Source organism: Lepisosteus oculatus, chromosome 9, assembly GCF_040954835.1.
Source record: "Lepisosteus oculatus isolate fLepOcu1 chromosome 9, fLepOcu1.hap2, whole genome shotgun sequence".
NCBI lineage: Eukaryota > Metazoa > Chordata > Actinopteri > Semionotiformes > Lepisosteidae > Lepisosteus > Lepisosteus oculatus.
The window spans coordinates 44,990,055-45,008,807 of record NC_090704.1 but is presented as its reverse complement, the minus strand read 5'-3'; the positions used below and the strand labels follow the sequence as shown (position 1 = coordinate 45,008,807).

General features: G+C 44.4%; 1 protein-coding gene across 2 annotated transcripts in view; it reads right to left on the bottom strand.

The window, feature by feature from the left end:
• Positions 1-4,580: 4,580 nt before the first annotated feature.
• LOC102682323 (endonuclease V) overlaps positions 4,581-18,753 on the bottom strand; it is a 28,519-nt gene continuing 14,346 nt past the window's right edge. The window contains exons 6-9 of one of the 2 annotated variants that reach the window (XM_069194602.1): positions 18,292-18,360; positions 18,021-18,149; positions 7,494-7,563; positions 4,581-4,753 (exon numbers count right to left, since the gene is read on the bottom strand). In XM_069194602.1, coding sequence (XP_069050703.1) covers positions 7,507-7,563; positions 18,021-18,149; positions 18,292-18,360 — 255 coding nt within the window. In that variant the 3' untranslated portion in view covers positions 4,581-4,753; positions 7,494-7,506. Of the gene's footprint in view, positions 4,754-7,493; positions 7,564-12,138; positions 15,650-18,020; positions 18,150-18,291; positions 18,361-18,753 lie in introns of those variants that run through there. The other variant, XM_015355956.2, reaches the window with a different exon arrangement.

Here is an 18,753-nt window from a genome sequence, read left to right as displayed (position 1 = left end):
ATAGCTCAAGTCAACATTTTATGGTTGTGGTCTTTAGTGCAGAAATTGTGTACATAGGGCAGGTTGGTGCTAGGAACATGGAATAAAAAAAGAGATTCGCTGTGAGTGTTATGAATATAGTTATCACTATGATTAACAATCATACTGTAGATCACAAACGTGCTCACTTGACCCTCCAGGTAGGGTTAGGGTTAACATTCACACACTAGTTAGACCATTTTTAAGCTCAGCACTGGATTTTTGGGCCCAAATCAGGTTAAGGATGGGTGGTTTTGTAGTCCTATCTGAAAATCGTTTTGCAGAAACTCTCTGGGGCCTGGATGGCACAGTGCACCACTTGGCAATTGTATCTCAAAACCTGAAACAAGGAACTAAGCATTGTTGAATCTCACTTTGACAGAGGAGCCTGTCACAGGCACAGGTAGCACAGGAAATACAGTATTCATACACCTTCCATTGAGCGGTTGTTAGATAAGATCCTGTGGGTGCATGCTCAGGGCTTGACTAGTAACTGCTATTACTTCATTTCATATACATGCACATACATACAACACATACTTAAACATAGGTGTGAGTGAGTATTGTGGTGTGAACAGGTGAATGGAGAGCACTCTCAAAATGGATGATACTCACTGTTTGTTTGGTGTTGGTACTTCTAGGGTGGGTCAGCCAGTGGTGGCCTCAGAAGGCCAAACCTAACCCCACTTCTCAAGGTTTATTTATGGAGGTGGGAAAAACCACACGCATGTGAAGAGAGGGAAATGTTATTGTTTGTATTGTTGATTTTCTGTATTGTTTATTTGAACCAGGATCAAAAGAACTGTATAATTCAGATAGGTGATGTTCTTTGGTTAGAAAGGAATTAATTATGAATGTATAATTTGTGAAATTATTATGAATTGGAGAAATGGTTTGTTCCAGAGGGGGAGGGGCTTGCATGCTATTTAAGCTGGCTCCTCAGCCTAAGAGGGTCGTTGTTGTCGAGTCAGGTAGTGTGACTTAAATCAGAGAGAAAGCAATGGGAAAAGGAGGATTTGTCTTTATCTGAAAAATTATTTTTGTTCCTTTTTGGGGTTTTGTTTTCTGGTGTGGGGGACTGGGAGCACTGTCAATAAACTGCACTTATTTTACTTGAGTGCTTTGTGGAGGAGCAATTCTTTTATAAAATGGACCTACTATGGCCTTCCTCAGGCCATTGTGTGACTCATTCAGATGCAAGCGCTTCGATCATTGGTATTGATTGTTTCCCACTCAATCTTTTTGGTGTGGGGATCGTGTCAAAATCCTATGCCCAGAGAAGTTCAGATATAGATAGCAGAAATGCTCAGTTGACACATCAGGTAGGGTAAGGATCTGCATTCACATTCTACTTAAACAATTTTTAAGCTCAGGGCTGGATTTTGGGGTCCAAGTCAGGTTAAGGACGAGTGGTTTCATGCTCCTATCTGAAATTGTTATTTTGGGAAACTCTCTATGGCCTGGATGGCGTGGTGTACAGCTCCTTAGTTGTATCCTGAAACTGAGTCGTTGGGATCTAAAGTTGTCACCAAGCATTATTGAATCTCATTAAATTGCAAGAGCTTTGCAATGCAACACGAGTGCCCCTGTCGGTCATTTTGGCCAGCCAATCACGTACTGCGGTACGACGCAGTGAACTGTGGGTAAATTTGCACAGTACGGGGTTGTACCGTGCATTTTGAATGGCTGCATCTGTATATACTGTACATACTATATAGGCCAATAACAGAAAAGGTCTGTGTAAGCCTCTCTGTCAGATCACACATGATTAACAGGTTCGAGCCACCAGGTTCGGCAACACTTGTGCCGGGGTCAGTGTGTGGTATTCTGTCACAGACAACTAAGTAACCTGTGTCAAGGCTGTAAGTGTCAGTGCAGCTGAGCTCTGAGGCAGCGGCACCACAAACAGCACCTGTCTTGGTGGCTACAGAGGCAGTAGCTGTGTCATCAACAGTTTAAAAGGGAACTGGAAAAACTTCTATCAAGAAGTCTTTTAAACTGCAAAGTGTTCCTGGTGCTTGGGACCGTCTCCACCTCGCCTTTCAGAAGGGGCAGCTTTGGGAAACCTTGAAAGGTTTTCCTGTCAAGGGGTTTGGGATAAAACTTTCACCTTTCAGCAGAAAAAGCATCTTTAATTTTTTTGCTGCTGCACAATGCGGAATGAGAAACTTCCTGTTTTGGTCCGATGCTGTGGTATACAACACCACTGTAATGCACTTGGAATCAACTACCGAACCGTGCTGGGATCCCAATTCACGGAGATCTTGCAGGGAACAGCTTCATGAATTCCTAGAATCAATCAGCTCCTAATACATACCGGGGCCCCAACGGCCTCTCTCATGTGTTCTCATTAGATCAATGCATGGCTTGGCAATAAAGTATCCAATTTCATTTCCTGAATGCAGTGCATGAAAAACATTCATTCAGGTAAATGCAATGATCTATTTCTTACTATTGTGTTACACTTACATTACTTACACCACTCTGCACTGCATAGCTTGAAAATGGGCACCTGAAACCAAACAATCGTGGAGGCATAACCTTTTTCCTTGTCACAGAATCAGCAGGGGGATTGCTTGGACTGTCGTGGCTCTGGTGCTTGTGACTTCAGATACCATAGTGCTCGTCAGCCGGTTGGCACATATTTAATTAAGATTTCATCTCTTCTGTCAAAAGTAGATTGCAAGCCCTGCTAACGCAAGAGAAAACATCTTTGTTCAGGCAACAAGATGCCACAAAGCACTGAGATTTACAGGCTGTAATGGTGGGTAGTCTGCGATTTAATCTTTCACAAAGCCTCTGAAATGCTGGAAAGCTCCACTGTTACTCTTTAAAGCACAAGGGAACATACTTAGGTTTCTGGATAAAACAAATGGTCACTGTTCTCATTTTAAGAAAAGATACTGGCTGAGCAATAAAGGTAACTTGCACATTGCTGGTTAAGCTGTCTAGAGGAGACCAGAACATGGCACAGATGAGAGAGAGGCTTTTGTTTAAACAGTTTTGATGTGATTGAACTCCACTGTCTGCTGCACTACAGTTTATGGGAGACAGGGGAGAAAAGGGAAAGCAATAAATATTTTATCTGCCCAATAGCTGCTTTGAAAATAAACAGTGTAAAATATCATTACATCTGTTTTTATTAAAATTAATCGCTTCTCTCCAAATGCATTGTAGATTTGGAAGAAAAGTCTATTACAAGTGCTAGCAGCAATAATATATATATATATAAAAAGGGTGCTGCAGTTAATATAAATCCATTGATCGCAAGCTAAAATGGTTAGAGGTTTACTACTCTGTTAGTGCTAAAGTATACCCAACACTTTAAACTGAGAAACAGTGAAATTTAAGGTGATTTATAGCATTTCAGCAGTGGGGGAGTCAGAAATTAAAAGTATTCCACTAGAAGACTAGATCCGAAGTAGCTCAGACCCTCTCCAGTCCCAAACTCCTGCAATAAATATAAGCAAACTGACCCCCCAAAAAACTTGTGGTTGCAGCAAGATTTCAGAAAAACAGCCATAAAACTACAGCTCTTACGGCTCTGGGAATTAGAGTTTTCAATCTGATTTTGTGGACATTTAGTGGTATTAAACTCCAATGACTTCAGTGTCTCAGGGAGGATGAAAAAGTACTAAAAGTTTGTCGTAATAGGTCAATTAAAGCTATAACGGATCCCTATCTGGTTTTTCCTGATTTTCTCGCCCCTCCTAACCCTCTGTCTGTGATCTCAGACATGGGAGTGGAGAACTACTTATCCACCACCTCTCCCCCTTTCATTTCTGGGCACTAACATCTGTCTCCGTTGACTCTGCTGTCACATTCTCACTGTTCATCCTCCTTTCCTCTTGTCCTGTTCTGCATCCTGACTATCTCTCGCCATGTGGCCCACCCCCTCCTCCCTCCCTCTCGAACTATCATGTCCTCCTTTGTTCTGCCCATTGCCACACATGAGCCTGGTGCAAATCTTCAGGGCTTTTCATAAGGACTGCCGAAAACTTCGTCTGAAACAACGTCCATTATCAAGACACGGAGGCTAAAACACACATTTGTTTATGAAACCCCCACAGTGTACTGATTTGTCTTCTGCACAGATGAAATGGAAAGTGAAAATGAAATTGTCTCCCTTTTTCGAAACGCCCCAAAAAAAATGGTTTCATTTGTCGCAGCCCACAACTATAAAGCCGTTGTTTTTCTCTGTTCCTAATTTCCTAATTTAGTCCTGATTTCTAACTGCTTTCCTCTGTTTTTGTCTCTCTGCAGTGGCAGATGGAGAGGCAGAGGACTGCCAGGGACTGACAGGCAGAGTTCTTTTATCCTGCAGCCTGTGTGTGCTGCAAAAAGACTGCCAGTTCTAGAGCATGAGCCCAGACACCTCATGCCTTGGGAAAGGAGGATTATTTCAAATATCACAGAGTCCAGACAGAAAGAGAACAGGCCGCCAATCACTTTTAAAATCCCAAACAGATCTCCATGCCTCACCATAGATCAGTTAACATTCCCTCTAATGATCATGCGTTTTCTTAAGCAAACAAAAGTAAAGGGGAAAGCTTTATTTGCCCCAAGGTAAAGCTCTAATTAAAGAAGCATGTGCTGCTTAGAAAATCATTTATTATTTACAGGGTTTAAAAAAAAACACCATTTTGTGCTCCAGATTATGTCTGTTCCTTCGTGGTGCGGTGAACGAGGACCAGGGTATCTTCAGTTGGATGGCTTCAGTCAATGACTGCTGGCTCTGAGACAGGGGACGAGCAGACAGAAAGAGAAATAGTATCAAAGTCATCAATCTGACTCCCAGAAGACAATGGGCATATGCCACATGTGAAAATGGAATAAGGGAATCACGCTGTAAAAGGGGTAGGTCCGAAGGATTAATGTATTCATGGGCACATTCTTGGCAATAAAAAGACTGGAAAAGGCTATGTCCTTAATTGACGAGTTTAAATTCAAAATCTCCTAAACAACAAAACACTTTATTAAGATGAATAACAGTGTACAAGACGCCATTAGTCCATTAGTCCTACCAGCTGTGGTCACTGTGAGTGCAGTGCATGTGAACTGTGGTAAGAGCCTGTAAGGTCTTACTTATTGCTGGTCGTTCTATTCAGTTGATGGTCACCAAACCCATTACAGACCTAGATGCCCAATTTAATTTCAGCATTAATCTCCCCTTTGCAATGTTGTTCCAGGGACACAGAGCTTCTTTCTGTCTCTATGCTATTTTTTCCAATGCATGTGAAAATTCCTGTTCTAAATTCAGTTCTCCATGACACCAGAAAGGACTGCATTGTACCGTACTGACCCCGGCAATCACACAAAGTTCACTGTAGCAGAAGTGAGGGGCATGCAGTGGGAGCGTTCTAGCATAGCATAGAGAGCAACAACTATGAAAATGACACCGAGGGGACATTACATGTTGTAGTCCAGCTGTCCAGCAGTGCCGAGAGAAGACATTACACTAAAGCGGATTGCAAATTACACACTCAATTCTAAACAAGCCTTGTTTTCGGATAACCGACCCGCCTGCTCACAACTGCTCTGCGTGCTGCTCCTGCGGCCTGCCAACTCTTCCTGGCTGTTCTCTGGCCTGCGGACATGCAGTGCCCGGGCAGTGATTGGAGCACACCTCCTGCAAGCTTCACATTTGTGCACACTCAGGGCAGCATCCAGCACGACAGGAGCCGGCAGAGAGAGTCTATTCATGAAGCAGCCGTGTCTCCGCGGCGATAAAGGCGTATCAACTCGGGCGCTGATGGTTATTGCTGTTTGAAGAGAGATCCCCGATACGGAGCTCCCGGGTGCACTTCATGCATCTCCGATAGGTCAAACAGTCGGCCCCACCCCCCGCCTCTCCATCTCAGTAGATAATTCTCTTTTTCATACTCTAACCCCCCCCAACCGCCCTCCTCAACATCCCTCACCCTCTCCTGACTCTTTTCCCCTCTTGCTCAAGCTCTTATTGTAACCCCCCGTCCGCCTCTTGCACCCTCTCCATCTCCTCTCCCTCTCTCACTCGCTCGTTCTCGCCCTCCTCGGTGTCTCTCGCTTCCTCTTTATCCTGCTCTGACTCACCCAGCACCTCCACCATCCTCCATCCTCCTCCATCCCCCAGCCCGCCTTTTCGCCTCCAACAGGGCTGAGGCGCCGACAAATCCTATTATCCCGCCACTCGCCGGTCCCCTTTCTCCTCCTCTTGTCAATCCGATTCCACTCCAGCCTCATTGCCGGGACCTGTCTCGATAAGGGGCAGCCGCCGCCGCGGTGAGCAATTAAGGGCAAGAGGTGCAGATGGAGAGCGGCCGCTTCAAGCACCAAGCCTTCTCCAGCCTGCCGCTAACCACCTTTTAGAGAGCATCCTGACAGACACACGGGGACACTGCAGGGGACAGGAAGAGCACGGGTTTGTGGGTGCATCCCGATCTGCAGCGAGGCCCCTGAGGAGAGCAGTTCACTCAAAGCCACTGAAACACTTAACTCAAACAGCCCGTTGGCAGCAAAATGAGTAAAGAAGAGGCACCCCCACTTTCATTCTGTTCGCCCGAGAGGGAGAACTTGAGGACGGACATTATCCCCCCAATTCAAACTTTTCCAGCGATTACAGGCGTCCTCAACAATGCAGAATCACCTGTGGGAGCGAGTTCAGGGCTCAAAAGCCCTTTATTTTCCAGAATAAAGCCGTGCCCCAAAGCATGGAGAAGTAGAGACAGCAGCATCAAAAAGATTCACTATTTAAAAGGTGCCTCATTCTGACTGCCTCAAGGGGTGTTTTTAAAACCAGGTGCCCCTCTGAGGTTATTGATGAGCTGAATGCCGCACAGTCAGGGTCACTGGAATCAGCCCTTCTGTGAGAGGCTGATATGAACAGAAAATAAGGTTATTTACCTGGGACCAAAAGGAGTGAAACTGGGTCTGGTTCAACTCCTTTAAACTACTCATAAAGAGCTGGACAAGTTAAAGGGGATGGAAAAAAAACAAGAAGAAACACTTGTCTGTGCTGCTTGTCTGGAGTGCTGGAAAGAAAATGAGGGCATCAAAAAGAGGGTTTTCTGCTCTTGTCCTCAGCTGCACATCCGCCTCACAGCCCTGCCTTCTCCAGACTTGTTTCCTTTCTCTCATCACCCCATTCTCTTGCTTCACCTGCGGTGCCCTGGACACCTGGTTAATTCCATTAGAGCTGCCCACATCTGAGCCCCCCCGCCCATCCTTTCCTAATCACCCTCTTCCTCCTCATTGGCATTCTTTTACCATCTGCTCCTCCTCTTTTCTCCCCTCCTACCCTCCCTTTCACTGCTCTCCTGGCCTTCCTCATGATCCCTCTCTCCAGCTCATCCCTCTCTCTTTTCAACCCTTAGATAGTTCAACCCTATCTCCCCTCTCCCGCTCCCCCCCCCCAACTCATCCCTCACCCCCTCCTCTCCATTCCCCCTCCCCAGTCTCTCTCTCTGTTACTGCCACTCCCCCAGACTGCAACTCACCTCCCTTTGCCCCTCAGCTCTCCACGGCTGGGAAGTGTCTGCGCAGGTAATCCCGGGAACGAATATCCGCCTGCAAGCACAGAGCACAGCAGTGCATAAGCAGTCTATCAGGGCAGGGCAGTGCTGATGCAGTGCCTCAGAGCAGGGCTGCACGCATTGGGCTGGCTGTCTCCTGTCAAAGTTGCTTTTAAAGCCTTGGAAAGCTAGAAGATGTACAAAAGCAGAACCTGAATATGCACTGGCAAGCAGTTTCACGGAAAGCTTTTGTGTAAGATATGGCTGTCTTTTTTTTTTCAAATCATTCAGTATCATTATATTTTCAAGATTTATACAAAAACCTACAAATCCGTGATGTACTGGGCATTGATTGTTATTAGCTCATTTTCTGGTCACTTCTCAGTTTTTCTTTCTGTGCCAACTCTTTAATTTTCTTTTACAAACATAGCATGTGTAAGAAAAATACTTTCAGCATGTGAAAGCTTTGTTTTCTAGTTCAATGTTTTGTCATCCTGGCATTACTCCTACATTTGTCTCCCACTAGGCTACATTTCTAATAACAAGCAGATGGTATTTAAGTGAGCCTACTGCAATGAAAATGTAATGTATATATTTAAACATTTTTATTTTCCTTCACTCTAATTTCCTTACACATTTACAAATAATAGTACAATATTTATGAATGTGAAGTAAAAATCTATTAAAAGTTCAGGTGCACACATTTTCCATACTTTAATATACAAGGAAACTAATCAATTAAATTCACAGCTCAAGGTTTATGGGAATTGCACAATACCAGTACCATTTTCACTTTGACATTTTACACAATGAGCTGTGATCACCCCTATTCTTGTGCATGCGTACGTGTGAAAGAAAAATCACAAAGCTTTCAGGCTCCTACATTAGCGTGGATTTGAAACTCTCACGACACACACATACAAGTCAAGTACACAAAACGTTGCCTTTGAAAACTCCACTGGAAAGGAGGCAAAATCAATGGACGTGCATTTAAAACTGAGAACAGGAGGCAAGCACATCTTTACACAAAGGGGGTTGGGAGTATGGAACATGATGCCCAGTCATGTTGTTGAAGCCAGCATCACTTTGTTTTCAAAGTTTTTCCAAGGTCAAAGCAGACTTCATTTAGGAAACAGATGGATCAATGAGCTACTAACTGCTAAATGACTCTAGATGGGCTGAATGGTCTCCTCTCATTTGTAACAGGTCTAACTCACAACTGGCACTCCACTGAAGTTCAGCAGGTGTGAGCCTGGCCAGCCTGGCAGGTTGCTGCTGGAAAAGGTGTAAGTGGGACCAGTAGGGGGCGCTCACCCTGCAGTCTGTGTGGGTCCTAATGCCCCAGTATAGTCACGGGAACACGACTCTGTAAAAAGGTGCCGTCCTTTGGATGAGATGTAAAACTGAGGTCCTGACTCTCTAAGGTCATTTAAAATGTCCGGGTGTTTCTCCATAAGAGTAGTGGTGGTGTTACCCTGGTGTTCTGGCCAAATTTACCCCTGGCCCTTACCAATCATGGCCTCCTAATAATCCCCATCTCTGAACTAGCTTCATCACTCTGCTCTCCTCCCCACTGAGAGCTGGTGTGTGGCGAGCGGACTGGCGCATCATTCAGGTGGGGGTGCACACTGATGGTGGTGGAGGGGATCCCCATTACCTGTAATTACCTGCTTTGAGTGGAGCATCCAGAAAAGCACTATACAATTGTAAGGAATTATTATCATTATCATTATTAGCTGGAAACATAACCCTAATATTCCACTATTCTGGAGGTTTTCACGGGACATTCAGTGATTCTACAAACATCTGTAATGTGGGGTGTGTTCTCACTGGTACTTCCCGGGTTCAATTTCTAGTGACTCACCTCCACTGCCCTCAGGTACCTCAGTTGTCTGCAGGGCTCACGCACGTTTCTGCGTGGTGACGACAGTATATGCAAGCTAATCACCCTTATCATGTCCAATTTGGAAACGGTTGTAAAACGTGGTGTAGCTTCCCCTTACCATTGTGTGGTGTTAAGGGAAATGTCAGTAAAAGGTCCTGTAGCTGTTTTGAAAAATCTTTTTTTACTGCATCTCCACATTCATGACAAACATGACTTCAAGAAGTCAAGAAGTTTTTTTTTTTAGAAAGCTTATCTTAAGGTCACATATCTTAATGTTAAATATTGTAAACAATAACTCCAGTTCCTATTTTGCAATAAATAAGGCAGGAAAATCAGCATCCTATGACTAGATATTTCTAATGCGTGTCTTTGATTGGCATAGACGTCTTCACAGATCTCAGCCTTTAATAGTTTTTGTCTTATCCTTTTTCATGGCTCTTTTTGGTTAAAGTACTCAACTAAAGAGTTTTTCATGAAATGCACTGCTTTAAAAAACAGACTTCAGAATATTTTTTAATTGTCACTGGTCTAACAGTTTGCTGCTCTAAGTGCATTTGTACACATAATTCAGTCCTGGAAGTGAATAAGACTTAGGTACTGTAGCAGATTATGTTTTTTGGCAGCAAAAGAACAGTGCAGGCAGGTTCAATCTCAGCATAGCTGTGACCTTCATTACTAACACCCAAGATTTTACTCTTACGGGTATATCTAATTGAGCTATGGTGCTACCAATTAAATTCACAGCATACCCATAAATTACCATCTTCCTCACGGTGTCACTTTTAAATTTTGCCCAGCAGTAGTCTAAATTATATTAAGGGAAGAAAAAAAAAAGAAGAAAAAAAAACTCCCACCATTTTGCTCTCCGCCGAAAAAAATAAACTCAAGAGAAAGGAAAAAAAAAAGAAAATTTTCTTTTTATTTTTCCGCCACAGCCCAAGGAAAAGAATGACCCCATCATTTCGGACCTCAGTTAAACCTGATCTATGGACTCTGCGCCCCCCTTCCTCCCAAGAGACAGCTCAGCAAGACACTACGCCACAAAGCCAGGAGGTAGACAGCAAAGGATACTGGGAAACTCCAGGCCAGCAAACCAAGACCAATCTGTGAAAGGAGACGTGAGCTGTTGGGCATCAGTACAGAAGGGCTACTGACTGAAAGCATCAACTGAGACAGAAACGAAAACCAGTGCATCTCCAGGTTCCAAACCTTCCCACCTGTAGCCTCTTCCCCAGCAAACCCACAACAGGCAGCGCTGACCATGGTGGACAGCCACAGGGCCACGGGGGCCACAAGAGGAAGGACAGAGGGTTCTTAATGATAATAAATCCTTATGTTTATAAAGCGCTTTACAGGTAATGGGGACTCCCCTCTACCACTGCCAATGTGCAGTCCCTTACCTGGATGATACAGCAGCAGCCAGAGTGCTCCAGTCCACTCTCCACACACACCAGCTCTCAGTGGGGAGGAGAGCAGAGTGATGAAGCCAGTTCAGAGATGGGGATTATTAAGAGGCCATGACTGGTAAAGGCCAGGGGGAAATCTGGCCAGGACACCAGGATAACACCCCTACTCTTTTTCGAGAAACACCCTACTATTTTTAATGACCAAGGGAGCCTTAGCCTTAGCAACCTTAGTTTTTTCCAAGGAGGTCTCCCATCCAGGAACTGGCCAGGGTCACATCTGCCGAGCTGCAGTGGGCTGTCAGTGGTGAGTTGCAGGGTGATATGGCTGCTGGCACAAACCAGCCTCAGCTGGTACTGCATTTAGGCTGGGGCCAATGACACCGACAGCCCTGGGGTACCGGTACCCTCTAAGGAGGAATCTGTCACATCACCTTCTGCAGAACACCTCTTGTTTGCGAGGGCAAGAGAACTACAGGAAGGTTCTGTTCCCAGGGTTCAGCAAAGACTCCAAACTCTGTTTTTTTTTTGTTTTAAGACACACATTCAATTTATATGACTTACTGATCTAATTTCAACTTGTTACCCAAAGTGGTTTAGATTAGACTGGGCAAACAGCTGATGGACTACTTATGCTATAAGCTCAATTGTGGGTCTTAATGCTAATTAACTGCAGTTGGAGGCTCAATCCTCCAGTAAAAAGGATATACTGTAGGATATACAGGGCTGCAAGGTGCACCAGCTATATCGAGACTGGGAACAAAGCGAAGTTAGTTTCACGCTGAAAAGCAGAAAGAAGAAAAATGGAAATGTTCGGTCTGTGGTGGGAGTATGAATACAGGGCAGTGGGGTGGGTGAGGAGGATAAGAAAGCGAGAGAATAGGTAGGGGGAGGAAAGAAGAGGAACAAAGACACTAAAATCTGAGAGACAATAATAATAATACACTTTATTTTATATAGCGCTCAAAGTGCTGTAAAGTGTAAAGTAACTCAAAGTGCTTTACAGTAAAGTAAAAGTTCTCAAAGTGCTTTACAGGTAGAGGAAAAAGTTGACAATGAGAGAAAAGGTAACAAAATTAGTACAAGAAGAGGCAAGGGGCTGACACAGAACCGGTTAAGTAAAAGCCCTTCTGAAGAAGGTTTTGAGTCTGGATTTGAAAGCGCTCAGGGAAGGTGACTCTAGGGCTGGGTGATATTGCCAAAAAACATTATCATGATAAAAATGTTCATATCAGTCGATATCGATAATTATCACGATAAATGTCAAATCATTATTTCTTTCAAGTTTAAAGGCAGATTTTTTCTCCTGAGTGAAAGTTGAAGAAACCAGACAGTTAATTGGTAAATTAAACAACTTTTTATTTTAAGAACACAACAAACACTTGCCAAACAGCAGAAACATTAAACAAATCTGTTAGCTGCCCGGTCTGCAACACGCACGCGCACTCGCGCAGTATTTTGTGCGCATGAAAGCATAAACATATATATCGAACATTTATCGAACTTTTGTAAAAATTCTATTAAGGAAAATATAATTATCGCGATTATTATCGTTATCGAATTATCGCCCAGCTCTAGGTGACTCTCTGATATCCTTGGGAATAGAATTCCAGAGCTTTGGTTCATAGCAAGAGAGGCCCTTTGCCCATAGTATGTAGACGAGCTTTGGGGATGAACAGGAGACCAAAGACAGATGAACGAAGGCTGTGAGTTGGGAAGTAGGATGTCAATAAGTCAGACAGGTACTGAGGTGCCAAACCACGAAGGGCCTTATAGATGAGCATGAGGATTTTGAAGTCATGAAACAGAAGCCAGTGCAAGGACTCCAGGACAGGAATAAGCTTGCGGTCAGGATTCTGGCTGCCGAATTCTGAACATACTGAAGTTTATGCAGTGTGGATTTGGATACAGCAGCAGGTATGGCAAATTCTGCAGAAAGCAGAAATGTGTAAGTGAACAGAGAGCTCTTCATTTGCTTACTTTTCAGAGAAGAATTAGCCTGTACTTTATTCCTCTGCAGTTTGCATGCTGACGTAGATTCCCTCTAACCTCCTATTAAGAATGTGTGCATGCTGGCCTTTTCAAAGACAGCCATGCTGCTGCAGACTGCCACACCTCCAAGCGTACAGTGCACAACGAGATCTCAATTAAGGCACAAAGCAGGCTAGTGAAACCTACAGTGATGCATCTGCATGCTCCACATTCCAAATCTTTGTTTTCATTATGCTTAAAGGGCTGCAAAATAAAAGAAGATAAAAATACACACAAATATGTAATTTCTCCCACATAAGTATCATACCTTCACTCGAATACTTAATGTGCGATTAGCATAATAAGATATTTAATTTAAATGAGCTAAACTGCATTTAAGCTTACATCTAAAAAAACGTCTGTCTCATATAACCATGTCAGGCAAGAACAAACTTATACTGCCCGACAGTATAAGATCTGGAGCACAGTTTTAACGAAAAAGGGCTCTGTAAGAGTCTGTAATAGTCTCTTTTAACTATAATGAACTGGCTTATTAGATACGATGTACACACTACCCAGCTCAAATTATACAAGTGCTTTAGAATAAAAATGGAGTAAACTGTTGTGCACTTCACAGGAGAACCAGACTGAATTATTTTTAATTAGAGCTGTGTTTCTGGACAGTATTCCTTTGTGGAAATGAAGATACTTTGCTAAAACAGCCCATTTTCAGCCATACATAGCACCTCTATATTTTGATTCTTTTTGTGTCCTGTAACAGGTCTAAAGTTTTAAGAAATATTTGTTCCTCTCCTACAAGAACCAGGGGACGCACAGAGCCCCTGGACCGGCGGCTGCTGGGGGACGTCTCCGCCTGCCAAGCTGGTGTCGATCTCCACCGGAGTGGGAGGCCGGGCTGGAGCCGCCGGGACTGAGACACTTCCCAGCGCGCATCGCGGGCACTTCCGCCCACCAGTCCGCCAAGCAGCGCTCATCCTCTATTTTTAAACTTGCCCTGCAGCCCCCATGGGTTAAGCCAGGACAATCCGTTTTCCTGGCTGCAGCTCAGAGTCTTTTTAAACATGTTTCCCATCTCAAAGCCCAAGCAGCAGACTTTTCTCTTTACACAGCAGAAAGATCGAGGCAGCTCTACTGTGTCAAGATTCCTAATATATTGCGCTTCTTACTTCAGTCAACTCGACCATTTGGCCACCTTTACTGGGGAACAGCAAGGATTTTTGGTCACAAGCAGCACAGAGACACGCCGCCATGCAGACATTAAAGGGCATCTCCTTCCCCTCCCCCTAATTACCAATGAGTAATTAAGTTTTCATTGCATTGTGTATGGAGACAAAGTGGGCTTCAGCTTTAATGAGTCCCTCAGCTCTTATAAGAGGGTGAAGCCCTCCATGCTAATTTGACCCAGTTCTATCCCACCTTCTCCCTCTTTCAACACTTGTGCTGTTAGAATCATTCTAAGAGGAAACTAACGGCTCTACATTTGAGGGGAACTGATGAAGTTCAGCCCCACTTGGGGCAGCAGCTGTCCCACTGCCCAGCGGACCAGGGACAGGAGAGAGATACTGCCTCGCCAGTTCAGCTATGGAGAAACTTTAGGGAGAACCGCCTGTCCAAGACAGAGTGGTATTTAGGCAGGGCAGTGGACTGAACCCCCCTCCCCCAGCAGAGAGGCAGTGCTCCCCTTCTCTGGAGCACACTTCATGAAACCTCCTGTTAATTTACACTGGCAGAAACCTATGCTGCCAACTTAAAAGCCAAAAAGTCCGACGTCAGGTGTGTGGCAGCGGTTAAGACTGAATTAAGTGATCTGAAGGTCCAAATTCCAGTCACGGCTGTTGTAGCCTCAAGCAAGATACTTCAGCCGGGTTACTCTGGAAAGCTCAGGCTTGTAAATTGGTCCTGAAATATATAGTATAAATGTATGGGTTACTGTGAACTCCATATATTGCTTTGGTTAAAGGTCTCATTATTAATCATTAATTTGATTAATTTGACATCTCAACTCATTGGCTTCACCAAAGACATTTTAAAAGCGCCTCTCCGATATAGAAATAGTATTGCAGGTGTCAGAGCACAGGCTAGGTTCTGCAAGCACATAATGAAGAAGACACTAGCATCCCATACGCCAGTTAGATTTATTACAGATTTACTTCCACCTTCGCCTCCACCTTTATTGCTCTAATATTATCAACTTTTTTCTTCAATTAAGAGCTCCTTCCTCTGCTGATAAACCTCTAAATACATGAAATCTTATCCTGGCAAACTTCCTCAGGGACTGTATCTGTGTGCACTAATACCCTGGCATGCCACACTCTGTTAAGCGCAATCATTAGATTAAAAACTAATTCCAGCTATTAGCATTGTTCGTATGTTCATTTGTAGAGGGAAAATTCTCCAAAAGCGACAGGACTCTAATTTCCTATAGACGTTTATGGGTCCTGCAGCTCCCTGGTGGAATAGAACTCACACATCTAAATGCATGTGTTATTAACATTCTTATTGAGATGAAGGCCAACCCTTCATCTGTCTCATGACCTCTGGTTTCTGTCTCATGACCTCTGGCAAGGTTGGGCACAGACTGTCTTGCAGCTCTGGAACCTGGGTCCAGTTCCTGGGGCGCTGTCTGTGTGGAGTCTGTGTGTACTTTCTCCCTGCGTTCATGTGGGCTTCCTCCAGGCACTCCGGTTTCTTCCCACAGTCCAAAGGACATACTGGAAGGGTAATGGGCAACTGGGACAATTGGCCCTGGTGTGAGCGGGTGCGTTTTGTGTCTGTGTTTGGCCTGCAATGGCCAGGCATCCTGTCCAGGGTGTATCCCACTGTGTGCCGTGTTAGGCTCCAACTTCACCAGCGACCCTGTACTGGATAAAGCAATTTAGAAAATTGATAGATATGCAAGTTGTGACTGACAGCAGGCATGGTGACACATGAAATGAGGCCCCAGTTCGTGATTCTTGCACCTTAGCCGCCTATTTTTTACAACAGGGTACATTCGTACATACCAGCCAGCCAGTGTAAGCCTCTTTGGAATCTCTGAGTGGGGTTATGGACTGTCCTGTAGTAGAAGATGCTATAAATCTCTGATGACTACAATCGATAAGACAAATTAATCAAATGAAGGCCTGGTCTGTAAAAGTCAGCTACCACACAGAAGGCTGGTCCCTGGGTTTTCTTTGCATTTGTATCTGGCGGTGAAAGATTTTCATGCACTGAGCAGTCACGGGTTACAGGAATGCAGAGAATAATCTGGCATTTCTGATGGCAAGTCTGTTCTCTCTCTGCCATTTCACACTGGGTCTTCGCTCTCTTTCAAAATTCAATTTACTTAGGAAGGACAAAAATCAACTTAAAAGCTACTTAAGAATAACTAAACCAACCCCCTTTCCCCTGACCCATGACAATTTGTCTCCTTACTGGAAGTGCATCGCTTTCTATGGACTACAATTCAGAGAAATACATTGTTCATAATACAGGATTCTTTTGTCTCTCCAGAATGACAATGAGAAATGTCCTTCTAGTGCAAAAACAGAGAAAAGAACTCAAAGCCAGATTCTTTATCCCATTACTAGTGTGTTGTTGTGCAAAACATTTATTTGTTTTCCTTCTTGTGATTAAAGTGGCTGCTGAGATTCGACCTTGACTGCTGTTAAAAAGAAATCCCTGTTATATTCTCTCTGTTACTGTGGTAGTACAAATAGTTCCTGAATGCTGTGTTCTTTAATTACACTTTTTATTGTTTTTGGTTGACTGCAATGGATTCTTTTCTAAATGCATTATGCTGGTATATGATTTTTCAGGGGAAGGCATCTGAGTGGTCTCACTGGTAAAAGTTTGTGTCTGTGCCACAGTATGTCATAGCAGAGGTTGTGGGTTCAAGTCTGGGCTATGTTACAATAGACGTTCCGAGTTCAAGTCTTGGATGTGTCATAACAGAAGTTGTGGGTTTGAGTTTGGGTCACAGCAAAAGTCACTGGCATGAGTCTGTGTTGCAGGTCAGCGTCTGCGCTATGTCACAGCAGGTGTTGCAGACTCAAGTCTGTGCTGTGTCATACCTGAAGTCAAAGGTTTGAGTCAGCACTAAGTCACTGCAAACGTGATAAAATCAATTAACTCTATAAACATATAAATGTATGGACAAGATACAGTATTCTGAAGGCTTTCTGTACTAGAAGTTGATGAAGCTAAACATTTGGAAAAGTACCCTCCCTTGAGATCTGCCTATGAAAGAAAATTGAAACAAGGAGGATCTGAATCAGGAACTTTGTGAACTCCTGTCTGATTATAGTCAACCTGGACTACACGTACTGTAGCTACAGTGGCAAAGTGCTCTTTCCAAGTAGGTAATGAATTCCATGAACCATCCTTTTGTATAAAAACACGCAGTACTGGTTTCCAAATTCGGCTACATAAAATCAATGCTGTAAAGAATACAGACGAGCACATTGTTCAAGAAAAGCCTGCAGTTTTAGTCAGAGCGAGTTTAAGTGATTCATTACAGGCCTGGGAATACAAAGACGTGTGGGTTACAAGGAGATGCTGTTCTGCAATGGAACAGCACAGCCTTGTGGCAGGACTGTTGTAGCGCATTCAGCTGGCACAGACTCTGGGGCTGCTGATACAGACATGCAGAAGACCTGCCCAGCCCTTGCTCTGATTTACATCAGAATATAATGCCAGCTTTTTCCCCCCTAAAATTCAGCGCCCATATTATTTGCATCCTCTATTTCTTTCCTTCCCAATTTGCAATCACCTGAAGGCTGGTAACACAAAGAACGAGGAGCCCTACACAATTGGGTCCCAGTACTAGTACATTTTTCTTAATAAGAAAGAGAGGTAAATTTGTCCACCTTCTTGAACTTAAAAGGCTTTAAGAATGAGCCACTTTCTGACTTCACCGAAGACTATGGTTCCTGCTGAGAGGGGCTCAAGAGGATGGACATGTGCTCTTTCAGCTGTAGACACGCCCTACCTTATTGTCACAGCTGTACGGAGATGTTACAGTTGGGGGGGTGAAAGAGCAGGTACTGGCAAGCACCAGGGGAAAGGAGCAATGTGACATCAGCTCTCTGCAAGCTTGACATCACTTTTGTCTCCTCACATTCTTCTGTATTATCTCACTGTGCTAACAGGTGTTCTAGAAATGGACACAATTAAGGGAAACGCACACGGGCACTTCAGACCCCCCTCCCTTTGTGACACGCTACGGTAGCCCCGCCCCTTCCCGGCTCCTACCTGTCTGATTGGCTCGGGGACTCGGTATTTACAGCAGGCGTGGGTGAGCCGCAGAGCTGTGTCCAGGCTTATGCGGTGACCCACTGAGACGTAAATAGGTTTTGTGCTCTTATCCGAGCTTCGCAGAGCCTGTGAGAGGTAAATAAAAGAGAAGCCAAACGGGGCGGTCTCGTTAACCTGCCAGCTTCCGTCAAGAGACCAGCACACAGCTTGCGGAACGCCTCCCATCGTCAAACCCGTACTCGCCGCCCAAGATCCCAGGAGGACTCACCTGGCCCAGGACTCTCCCTGATCTGGTCTTCAGAGGGAAGGAGTCCCCTCCTTTCTGGAGCAATGAAATCTGTCAAAACAAAGCAGAGGGAGCTCTGGCTGAGAAAGACAGAGAGCCAAAAGGGGAACAGGGAAGTCTTTAATAAGTGTCACAGGGGATTCTCTGCCAGGTTTAGCAGAGACACAGCAATGTGATTTAGTCACCGATGTACCAGGAAGCGCCTTCTTCTCAGAGCAGAGCACGTTAGTCTGCTGTGCTGGGAATAGGGGATTAGCAAAAAGGATGCTAATTCCCCCCGATGGCAGTAAGGGAGAGTAATTGCTTGTAGGTGACACTTGTAGAAATCCCTTGATTTGGACTGGAAAACTAGCACAAATCCAGGCTACCAGGGCCTCAAGCTGCTGTGGGGGCAGATGCACACAAACAATTTAAAATGTTGCATTTCCCTTTCACTCCCTGCTC